At 46.6% G+C, this 12719-nt stretch overlaps 1 protein-coding gene across 1 annotated transcript; it reads right to left on the reverse strand.

Moving 5' to 3' along the window:
* Positions 1–486: 486 nt before the first annotated feature.
* On the reverse strand, positions 487–9152 carry LOC144488507 (uncharacterized). The gene is made up of 2 exons (XM_078206556.1): positions 8293–9152; positions 487–633 (listed from the first exon to the last, which is right to left on the reverse strand). The coding sequence occupies exons 1-2, from the start codon at positions 9031–9033 to the stop codon at positions 487–489; spliced, it is 888 nt and encodes a 295-aa protein (XP_078062682.1). The 5' UTR covers positions 9034–9152.
* Between the last annotated feature and the right edge of the window lie 3567 nt (positions 9153–12719).

Here is a 12719-nt window from a genome sequence, read left to right on the forward strand (position 1 = left end):
CTGTATAGCGCGCAAGAAACAATGCTTTTCACTGTATGTTAATACATGTGACAATAATAAATCAAATCAAAATAAACTGTACCACTATAAGATGCATCCTATCCAATCTTAGGTTCTGTCTGCAGAGAACAATTGAGCTACAAGACATTGCAGCAAAAGTAATAGTCGGGACAGATCTGTGACTGGTGGTGGAGGCCAAGCTGACTGATGAATTTAAAGCGTAATATTGAGCAATAGGAACAGAATACGCTGAAAATACTCAGCACTTCAGTAGCATCTATGGAGGGAGCAACAAAGTTAACATTTTGGGCTGATTGTTTCAGGTTTCCAATATTTTACTTTTGTAATAATATTAAGCAAATTGGTTTAAGGTTAATTTTCACTGTATTGAAATATAGCAAGTAAGTCCAGTGCCAGCAACACAGTGAATATTTCTTTCAAGCATGCTAATAAATTGTTTTGGCAGCGCAGAGTTGCACAAGGTATTCACAGCCATTCAGTTTCTATCGGTAAGCTGACGCAGACATTACCTATTCGGGACAGAAACAGTGTCATTGCCCCAGATCCTGAACCAGACTCCAAGACACAGTCGCCACTATTAACATCCATCATCATCAACATGGCACTGATGTCCTAGAAGAGGCAGAAAGGGGAGGAAAAGAAAGTTTGAGAATGACTGAATAAGGAGAGGCAATGGCGAGATATTATCGCTAGACTATCCAGAAACTAATCAAAAATCTCAGCTAAACCCATGTTCAAATCCCGCCAAGGCAAGTGGTGGAATTTGAATTCAATACAAAATATCTGCAATGAAGAATCTACTGACGACCATGAAAGCATTGTCGAAAAAACCCATCTGGTTCACTAATGTCCTTTAGGGAAGGAAATCTGCCGTCCTTACCTGGTCTGGCCTACATGTGACTCCAGAGCCACGGCAATGTGGTTGACTCTCAACTGCCCTCTCAAGGGGAACTAGGGATGGGCAATAAATGCTGGCCAGCCAGCGACACCCGCGTCCCATGAATAACTAAACAAAAAACTTTGGGGATACTGAAGTTTTCAAACTGAATTGGGAGATGGAACACATATCCCAGACAGAAGGATCACAGAATATTTAGAATGATTTAACACATCCCCTATGGCGTTTCTCACTGTACAATTGACTGATTATTACCCTACGGTATGGTACAGTACCCTGCAACACGGTGGCACAATGGTTAGCACTGCTACCTCACAGCGTCAGATACCCTGGATCAATTCTGGCCTCAGGTCATTGTCTGTGTGGAGTTTGCATGTTCTCCCCGTGTCTGGGTGGGTTTCCTCTGGGTGCTCTGGTTTCCTCCCCCAGTCCAAAGATGTGTGGGTTAGGTTGATTGGCCATGCTAAATTGACCCTAGTGTCAGGGGGATTAGCAGGGTAAATATGTGGGGTTACGGGAATAAGGCCTGGGTGGGATTGTGGTCAGTGCAAACTCGATGGGTCAAATGGCCTCCTTTTGCACTGTAGTGATTCTATGATTCTATGATCATTAGGAGAAGACAGTGGTGCAATGGTGCAACTGCCCAGGCTAATGATCTGGGGACATGGGTTCAAATCCCACCACGACCACTGGTGGAATTTAAATTCAATTCATAAAATCTGGAACTGAAAGCTTTTCTCAGTAACGGTGACCATGAAACTATCAGTGATTGTCGGAAAAACCCACCTGGTTCACTAAATGTCCTTTAAGGAAGGAAATCTGCCGCCCTTACCTGGTCTGGCCTTTATGAGACACTAGAGCCACAACAACTTGGTTGGCTCTGAGCTACCCTCTGAAATGGATGAGCAAGCCCTTCAGTTGAAGAGGAAAATAGGGATGGGTAATAAATGCTGACCTTGGTAGCGACGTTTGCATCCCATGAAATAAAGAATCATCCACAATATTCTGCTGCTGAGCTGAAGCTTGTCTGTCCTTCTCAGCCATAAATTCACTTTCCTGTCAGTAAACCCAAAATCACTCCGAGGTTGTTTGCTATTTAATGTGGGAATTTTGGAAGACATTTGTAAATTTCTTGTGGCACGGTGGCACAGTGGTTAGCACTGCTGCCTCACAGCACCAGGGATCTTAGGTTTATTTATTAGTGTCACAAGTAGGCTTACATTCACACTGCAATGAAGTTACTGTGGAAATCCCTCAGTCGCCACAATCTGGCGCCTGTTCGGGTACACTGAGGGAGAATTTAGCGTGGCCAATGCACCTAACTTGCACATCTATGGAGTGTGGGAGGAAACCGGAGCACCCGGAAGAAACCCACGCAGACATGGGGAAAGTGTGCAGACTCCATACAGTCACCCAAGCCGGGAATCGAACCCGGGTCCCCAGCGCTATGAGGCCGCAGTGCAAACCACTGTGCCACCGTTCCGCCTGGGTTCAATTCCGGCCTTGAGTGACTCTGTGTGGAGTTTGCACATTCTCTGATGTCTGTGTTTCCTCCGGGTGCACCGGTTTCCTCCCACACTCATAGGTGCGCAGGTTAGGTGGATTGGCCATGCTAAATTGCCCCTTAGTGTCCTGGGATGCGTAGGTTAGGGGGATGAGTGACGTAAATACATGGGGTTAGGGGATAAGGCCTAGATTTCTGTAAATATTGTTCTTTGGGACAATTCTCTTGATTTCAGTATTTCTTGCTTTTCTATTTGATTTTTAACTTTGGATTTCTGATAGCAATCTCACGGCTGAGGAGGTTTTCTGCGCTCCTCTGTACCATACAACCATATAGATTTGGAGCAGGAAGTAGACCATTCGGCCCCTCGAGCCTGCTCTGCCATTTGATAAAATCATGGCTGATCTGATTTTGGCCTCAACTCTACTTTCCTGTCTACCCCCTTTGACTCCCTTGTTAATCAAGAATCTAACTCACTCAGCCTTAAAAATATTCAATGACCCTGCCTCCACTGCTCTCTCGGGATGGGAATTCCACAGACGAACGACCCTCTGAGAGAAAACATTTCTCTTAATCTATGTCTTAAGTGGGAAAGCTCTTATTTTTAAACCGTGCCCCTTACTGTGGTTCTAGTCGCTCCCATCAGGGGAAACAACCTCTCAGCATCCACACTGTTAAGTTCGCTCAGAATGTTATATCTTTCAGTAAGGTGACCTCTCAGTCTACTAAACTCCAATGGATACAGGCCCAAACTGTCCAACTGATGTATGAGGAGAGATTGACTAGGCTAGGATTGTTTTCACTGGAGTTCAGGACTAGACAGGGTAGATGCAGGAAGGATGTTCTCGATGCTGGGGGTGTCCAGAACCAGGGGTCACAGTCTGAGGATAGACCATTTAGGACGGAGACGAGGAGACATTTCTTCACCCAAAGAGCGGTGAGCCTGTGGAATTCATTACCACAGGAAGTAGTTGATGCCAAAACATTGAATGTATTCAAGAGGCGACTGGATATAGCACTTGGGGTGAATGGGATCGAAGGTTATGGGGGGAAAGCAGGATTAGGCTATTAAGATCACAGCTATGATCGTGATGAATGGCGGAGCAGGCTCAAATGACCAAATGGCCTCCTCCTGCTCCTATCTTCTATGTTTTTATGTAACATTTCCTCATATGTTAGCCCCTTCATCCCATGAATCAGTTGAGTGAACCTTCCCTGAACTCTAATGCAATTATATCCTTTCTCAAGATGATCAAAATTGCACTCATTCCACATTTGGTCTCAACAACAGCAGCAAAACTTCCCCACGTTTCTATTCGATACTGATGGGACTTGGATCCAAAATTGGCTTGTTAATAGGATGAAAAGGGTGAAGGTGGAGGGCTGCTTTTGAGATTGGAAGCCTTTTTCCAGCAGTGTACCACAGGGAATCGATGCTGGGACCCTTGCTGTTTGTTATATACAGTAACAACATGGTTGTGAATGTAGAAGGTATAATTAGTAAGTTTGCAGATGACATGAAAATTGGTGGTGTTGTTGATAGTGAGGAGAACAGTCTTAGGCTACAGACTGATATTGATCAGTTGGTAAATTGGGTAGAGCAATGGCAGATGAAATTTAATCCTGGTAAGTGTGAGGTGATGAATTTTGAGAGGTCTAAAAAGGGTAGGATATACAAAATGAACGGTAAATCCTTGGGGGGAGTATTGAGGAACAAAGGGATCTTGGTGTCTACGTGCATAGATCCCTGAAGGTGGCAGCACAGGTGGATAGAATGGTGAAGAAGGCATACGGAATGCTTGCCTGCATTAGCTAAGGCATAGAACATAGGAACAGGGAGCTCTTGGTAAACTTTATAAAACATTGGTTCGGCCACAGATGGAGTATTATCTGCAGTTCTAGTTGCCACACTATTGGAAGGACATGATTGCACTGGAGAGGGTGCAGAGGAGATTCACCAGGATGTTGCCTGCGATGGAAAGTTTCAGCTATGAGGAGAGACTGGATGGGCTGGGATTGTTTTCCCTTGAGCAGAGGAGGCTGAGGGTGGATCTGATAGAGGTATACAAAATTCTGAGAGACAAAGATAGGGCAAATCTGTGGCAGAGGTGTCTAAGACCAGAGGGCATAGGTTAAAGGTGAGGTGTAAGTGGTTTAGAGGGGATCTGAGGAAATTCTTTTTCACCCAGAGGTGAACATTTAAGAAGCATCTGAACGAGCACTTAAATTGCCAAGGCATAGTAGGCTGTGGATAGAGTGCTTGTCAATAGGATTAGTACAGATTGGTATTTGATGGTTAGCATAGATATGGTGGGCCGATGAGCCTGTTTCTGTGCTCTATGACTCTATAACTTGGTCAGGGGTCTCCATTTCAGCATTGTTCTCCTTCAAGGGACTCATGACAATAAAAAAGTGCCTAAAGTGAAATCTTGTGGAGCTCCAACTCATTTTTACTATCTAATCACACACATATTCTACAGGCAGATCATAGAATCAGAGAATTCCTACTGTGCAGAAGGAGGCCATTCAGTCCATCGGGTCTGCACCGACAACAATCCCACCCAGGCCCTATCCTTGTAACCCCACGTAATCCCCCTGACACTGAGGGGAATTCCACCCAGACCTGTTCTCCGCAACCCCAAGTATTTACCTCGCTAACCCCCCTAACCTACACATCTTGGGACACTAAGGGGCAATTTAGCACGGCCAATCCACCTCACCTGCACATCTTTGGAGTGGACAAAGGTCTGGGAGCAGTTTAGCTGTCCTTCTCAGTGGAACATGGGAACAGGAGTAGGCCACCTAGCCCCTCAAAACTGTTCAACTATTCAGTGAGATCATGTCTGATCTGCGACACTGCACCATACTCCTGCCTTTAAAACTTTTAGTTAACAATAATCCACCAATTGACCTCGCATTAATTGCCATTTGCAGAAGAGTTCCAAACTTCCAGCACCTTTTGTGTGAAGGAACATTTCCTAATTTCATACCTCAGTTCTTGTCTTCGTCTACTCGCCTGCAGAGCACTGTGTACCAGTATGGTACAACTCATCCCACACCAGTCTCGTAGATATCCAGCTCAACACTACAATGTGTATCATCTTGGGTACTTTGCTATCAGCTCAACTCCCCTGGCTCCCAGTCCTGAGCAACATCCCACTCCCTCAAATAAGGAGGGAGATTGTAACAAGTAAGCTCCTGGAGAAGGTTTACATCCATCCAAGCCTGCCGCTACACAAGGACCGTACCAATCCGCCTGCCAATCACGCCAGTTTGGCTAAGACCACTTTGCCAAGGAAGAACAGCAGAGGCCTTATGGCAGCAGAAATAGAATGAACATGCCACCATTAAAAACCACTTCCTCACCACAGATCACACAGCCCGACCACCTGGCATCAATTTGCCACGTCAACATTGGGCACTCCTCAACCGTTTCCACACTGACCAAGACCTTTGTACAGAAAATCGGCACAAGTGGGCATTCCTGGACATCGAATTTAACAACTTCAGATGATTTGCTCTACCCCACCTTGGTTCCCTTTGTGTTCATTCATTTTATTTAATTTTTTTAACTGTTCTCACAGAAACCCTACAGTGCAGAAAGAGGCCATTTGGCCCATCGAGTCTGCACTGACCACAATCCCACCCAGGCCCTACCCCATATCCACCCACTAATCCCTCTAACCTACGCATCTCAGGACACTAAGGGGCAATTTTATCATGGCCAATCAACCTAACCCGCACATCTTTGGACTGTGGGAGGAAACCGGAGCACCCGGAGGAAACCCACGCAGACACGAGGAGAATGTGCAAACTCCACATAGATAGTGACCCAAGCCGGAAATCGACCCCAGGTCCCTGGAGCTGTGAAGCAGCAGTGCTAACCACTGTGCTACCGTGCCGCCATTTCTACCTTTTATTTCTTTATTGTCTTTCTTCATTTTTCTTCCCCCCCCAACTCTTTCCCCCTACTTCATCCCCCTTCCCTTACCTTTTCTCCCCCCGCTTTCCCTTTTCTACATTCTCCCCCTGTCCCATCTTTTCCACAGCGCTCCCCCCACTGCCCACTACATCTTCATCTGTCACAGCTTACAGCTTCTCTGCTGTTTGCCCATTCACACCCTTTATTCTCTCTCCCCTTGTTTCTCCGGCTATGACTCATCTTTCATTCCCTCACCCTGCAGTATAAATATCTCCCACTTTCTGTGCCTTTTAGCTTTGACAAAGGGTCATCTGGACTCGAAACGTCAGCTCTTTTCTCTCCTTACAGATGCTGCCAGACCTGCTGAGATTTTCCAGCATTTTCTCTTTTGGCGGCACTAGTGGGGTCTTGCAGGGAACCCGGACTGCCTCTGTGTTGCACCCCAAGACTGCCCCCGACAAAGGGGAGGCGATGGCACAGTGGTATTGTCACTAGACTATTAATCCAGAAACTCAGCTAATGTTCTGAGGAGCTGGGTTCGAATCCCGCCACAGCAGATGGTGAAATTTGAATTCAATAAAAAAAATCTGGAATTAAGAATCTACTAATGACCATAAAACCATTGTCGATTGTTGGAAAAATCCATCTGGTTCACAAATGTCCTTTAGGGAAGGAAATCTGCCATTCTTACCTGGTCTGGCCTACATGTGACTCCAGAGCCACAACGACTGCCTATTGAACAAGGGCAATTAGGGATGGGCAATAAATGCTGGCCAGCCAGCGACGCCCATGTCCCACAAATGAATAAAAAGAAAATTTAGCAGAGAGCTCAGAGAGCTTCGCTGGCTTGGTGATTACGGCACATGCTAAAAAAACCCAGAAGGATCTGCCTCTAATTTTTAGACGATGGCCAAAATTCTACTGCCCCCCGCCTGCCACGGGAATCGGAGTGGGCGAGGAGCAGACAACGGAAAGGTCCATTGACCTTGGGCGGGATTTTACGGTTACGGGACGAGTAAGGCCATAAGATCCCGCCCTATGCCCCTGAATTCTAGACTCACTGACCAGCGGGGAATAAATTCTCTCTATCCACCATATTTGTTTCCCTGAACATTGTGAGCACAATGACAAATCTGCTAAATTCCAGGGAATTATAATTCTGAAAACTGACCCTTTCTCAGAGGCGAGGCCAACAATTATCACTCTTATTGTGGGGTGCTGATTTAATCCTGTTCATTTTCAAAATTTTAAAAGTTGAAAATGAGCATTTACGTCAAAGTGACAGTGACGTGCCAACACTATCGATAAGAAAGCCCACCAACGCCTCTAACTTTCTCAGAAGACTAAAGAAATTTGGCATGTCCGCTACGACTCTCACCAACTTTTACAGATGCACCATAGAAAGCATTCTTTCTGGTTGTATCACAGCTTGGTACGACTCCTGTTCTGCCCAAGACCGCAAGGAACTACAAAGGGTCGTGAATGTAGCCCAATCCATCACGCCTCACATCTATTGACTCTGTCTACACTTCCCGCTGCCTCGGTAAAGCAGCCAGCATAATTAAGGACCCCACGCACCCCGGACATTCTCTCTTCCACGTTCTTCCTTCGGGCAAAAGATACAAAGGTTAGAGGTCACGTACCAACCAACTCAAGGACAGCTTCTTCCCTGCTGCTGTCAGACTTTTGAATGGACCTACCTTGCATTAAGTTGATTTTTCGCTACACCCTAGCTATGACTGTAACACTACATTCTGCACTCTCCTTTCCTTCTCTATGAACGGTATGCTTTGTCTGTATAGTGTGCAGGAAACAATACTTATATGCTAATACATGTGACAATAATCAATCAAATCAAAAACTGATTTGTTTTCTATCTTTTATAATTGAATCTTTACAGGTGAACAACTGAGTTTTTAAAAATGTAATAATAAAAGCGCTTCATACTTTTGGATAAGAAATGGCTGGTCCCCTCTTCATCAACAACACAAACTCCTCCAGGGATGGTCTTCTCATGAGAAACTCAAAGCCAGTGGAAGTCTTGAATACCTGGCCAGGGAGATTCCCCAGTACTTCCTGGTGGCTAAGGGTACCCCACTTACTGTGCAACTTCCCACCCGCCACCAAACTGAACATCTTTCGCATCTCCAAGCGACGCCTCCTGCGGAACTCCACCAGCACCACGTCCCCAATTTTGAAGGGCACCTCTTCGGTTGGGGGTTCCGGCTGGGAGGCGGTCACCCCCTGGCCATAGTCCTCCTCCTGGCCCAGGTGCCAGCTTCCCCCAGGGGCTGCAGGCGACCCTGTGGGGACAGACACTGCGTCGTAACCCCCAGATTCCTGCTCCAGCTGCTGCAACACCTCCTGGGACAACATCTGGTGGGGGATCAGGCGGCTGACCCGTTCCAGGGGTGACAGGGAGCGTCTCCTGGGTGGCAGGGGCCAGGGTGGGGTGGGTGCCAATCTTGGATGACCCTGGCCAGTTCCCTCCTCTAGTCCCGGCTCGGATCCTTCCCTGTCCCCTTCATCTCCACCCCCTGGGCTGGGGGGGATGGAGCTGAGCGTTAGCGGGCGCCTGCTGCAGGTTAGCCCGGCACCGAGGCACAGAGGAGGGGAACAGCGTTTAGCTTGTGCCCGGGGCAGGCACTTGTCTGCACTGTGCCACAGGGTTCGCACACAGCGCAGCATCTTCCTGCCTCACAGCGCAGCTTCTCCCCGCAGTGAAAGGCAGCTACTCTCTGTTACATTATAACCCAGAGTCTCTGCACTGTCACTGCTGCTGGGAGAATAAGACCTTCATCCCCTACCTCTCTCTGCTTCTTGCAGGCAGGAAGCAGACGCTTACAAAGCTCCTCCTCAACACGGCAACATCATAAGAAAGCGACCAGCTCCATTCCCCTGTGTGTAGAGGGAGACACGTGGAGAGTTTAGTGTGCATGTAGACAGGCTATGCAGAAAGGAGCTGTCTTTATTCAGCTGACCCCATACACATACACCCAGCTGCGCGCCCCCCCCCCCCACCCCCCACACATCTGTGTCACCCTGCAACTCTGTCCATATTTTTAAAGTTTAAAAGCTTTTATTTAGTGTCATGGGTAGGCTTACATTAACACTGCAATGAATTTACTGTGAAAATCCCGTATTCGCCACAATGTTCGGGTACACTGAAGGACAATTTAGCACGGCCAATGCACCTATCCAGCACGTCTTTCAGACTGTGGGAGGAAACCGGAGGAAACCGACGCAGACACGGGGAGAACATGCAGACTCCACACAGACAGTGACCCAAGCCGGGAATTGAACCCAGGTCCCTGACGCTGTAAGGTAGCAGTGCTAACCACTGTGCCACCGTGCCATCTGTACCATTTTTGTTAATCTAAATTGCTTTGAAATTCTTAATGTCAGCTTATCAGAGTTGAAAGCACTCCTGCTTCTATAGATCAGCAGGATTTAAATCCGATAGAAACAGGAGTGCTTTCAATTGAGATAAGCTGACATTAAGAATTTCAAAGTATTTAAATTTTAAAAAAGGTGTGGGCTCTGGTCCCACCAGTGACATGGGGCCAGATTTCGCAGCCTCCCATTTTGGCATGCAATCCCTCCCACACCCTCTCTTTCCTTGCCCAGTCCCTGTGAGTTGGGAGGGTCGGGGGAGATGGTGGGTAAGATGCCCACTATACTAGCTGCCCTTCGGCCTATTGAGACCTGTAAGTGGTCAATTATTGTCCACTTGAGGCCCTCAATCTGGCTCCACTTCCACAATACTCTGGGCAGTGCAAGGCAGAGGAGAGTGGAAAAGCCTTCACCGACAACAATCCCACCCAGGCCCTATCCCCTAACCCCACATATTTACACTGCTAATTTCCCTGACACTAGGGTCAATTTCCCATGGCCAATCCACCTGACCCGCACATCTTTGAAGTGTGGGAGGAAACTGGAGCACCCAGAGGAAACCCATGCAGACACGGGGAGAATGTGTAGACTCCACACAGGCAGTGACCCGAAGCTGGAATTGAACCCGGGTCCCTGGCATTGTGAGGCAGCAGTGCTAACCACTGCCACCGTGCCACCCTGACACAGAAGATTGTCTGCCCATGCCCAATTTGGATATAATCTTCAAAAATATTTTTTATAACACGGCTATGGGCACTAACTGGATTTCTCTTTTAAAGAGCTGATGCTGGAACAATGGGTCGAAGGCTCTTGTCCTGCACTCTATGATTGAATGAAGTCCCGGGACTTGGACACTTAAGGCAGTGCAGTTTTGGGAGTGTCTTGTATTGCCAGAGTATTTCAGCTGTGATTTTAAACCAGGGCCCTTGATCAGGTGGATGTAATATATCTCGTGGCATTTTTGAAGAAGAGGAGGGGAGTTCCCCAGCTTCCTGCCAAATACTCCTCCCACAACCAATACCACTAAACAGATTAACCCCCCCCCCTTTATGTCGATGGACAATTTTCCTGTACTTTGCCTGTAATATTTTTAATTAATTAAGTGGCTTTGAAGTGCTTTGCAAGATCCTGAGGACATAATAGTCCTTTATGATGCTTTCTTCCTTGAAAATAACAGAAATTCCACAAATCATAGAATTCCTGCAGTACAGAAGGAGGCCATTTGGCCCATCGAGCCTGCATCAACCCTCTAACAGAGTATCTTACCCAGGCCCGCTTCTCTGCCCTATCGACGTAACCTCACACATTTACCATGGCTAATCCATCTAACCTACACATCTTGGGACTATAAGGGGCAATTTAGTATGGCCAATCCACCTAACCTGCACATCTTTGGACCATAGGTGGAAACCAGAGCACCCAGAGGAAACCCACGCAAACACAGGGAGAATTCCACACAGTCACCCAAGGCCAGAATCGAACCTAAGTTTCTGACGCTGTGAGGCAACAGTGCTAACCACTGTGTCACTATGCTGTCCTTCCAATATCTTCCAATCTACCAATATCCTTAGATCTCTGCAGTTTCTATTTCTTCAATCAGAGGCTGAGCTCCCACCAGCATTCTGCCTGGTGGTTAACAGAGAACAGCAATTTCTCCTGTTGACCACAAAAGCTGCTGTTATTCTGTTTTGCTTTCCAGGATTATCTCTCTCTGAGTCAGTAAATATGAGAGTCTATAGTGTTCCCAAAATCAGCTGCTCTTTTTTTTGTGTCCAGGTGTGAAAGATGGCACTTGGGTTTCAATAGGATTTGGCCTGGGTTCCGGGTCCCCATGGCAACCAGGTCACATCAGCTTATCACTGGGCAAAATGAGTAGGAGCTCCATTTTACCTTGAATTAAAAGAGGCAGTTTACAACACAACATCTCACACTCATAACTACATCCACTACTATACAGGAGAGGGACATTATTGTGGAAACATCATTGTCCCCTCCATGTTCCCCTGCTTCACTAATATCCTGGAATTCATTGGCTTTCTAGGAAATAACAAGAAGAGTCGATGAAGGCATGTTTGATGTAATCTATGTAGGTTTTACGAAGTTTTTGGCAAGGTCCCACATGGCAGCTTGATCAGAAAATTAAAAGCTCAGAGGATCCATGGGAAACAGCATGTTAAATCTAAAATTGACTCAGTGGCAGGATGCAACAGGTAATTATGGTGGGTGGTGTTTTTGACTCTGGAAGAATGTAGTGGTTTTGATTGAGGGGTGGCGAGCTATTCGATTCGAGCCAATTAATCCCATTTCCCTGCACTTTTATGTTCTTTCTTCTTAAATGCCGACTCTAAGCAACAACTTGGACAAATTTAGGTTCACTGTCCTTCCAGTTACCATTTTATGGCTTTTTTACTTACAACAATTTGAAACCATATGTACCAACCGACTCAAGAACAGCTTCTTCCCTGCTGCCATTGGACTTTTGAATGGACCTACTTTATATGAAGGTAATCTTTCTCTACACCTTATCTGTAAGTGCAACACTACATTCTGCACTCTCTCCTTTCCTTCTCCCCTCTGTACTCTATGAATGGTATGTTTTGCCTGTATAGCATCCAAGAGACAATGGGCGGGATTTTCTGACCGCGTTCACCCCAAAAAAGGAAAGTCCTGCCCAAGGCCAACAGATCTTTGCACGGTCCCACCCACCCCCCCCCCACCCCCCAGCCCACTACGATTCCCGTGGTGGGTTGGAGAGGAAAGTTCCCCCCAACACATTTCACTGTATCCCAATACATGTGACAATAATAAATCAATTATATTCAATTCACAGAAACCTAGTCACTGATTACATTTAAGAAGGAAGTAGATAGATTTTTAAGGCATCAATTGGTTTGGGAGAATACAGGAGTACGGAGTTAAGGTAGAAGTTTAGCCATGATCATGTTGAGCACGGTGGCACAGTGGTTAGCACTGCTGCCTCA

The sequence above is a fragment of the Mustelus asterias genome, unplaced genomic scaffold (genome assembly GCF_964213995.1).
Source record: "Mustelus asterias unplaced genomic scaffold, sMusAst1.hap1.1 HAP1_SCAFFOLD_1622, whole genome shotgun sequence".
Classification (NCBI taxonomy): domain Eukaryota; kingdom Metazoa; phylum Chordata; class Chondrichthyes; order Carcharhiniformes; family Triakidae; genus Mustelus; species Mustelus asterias.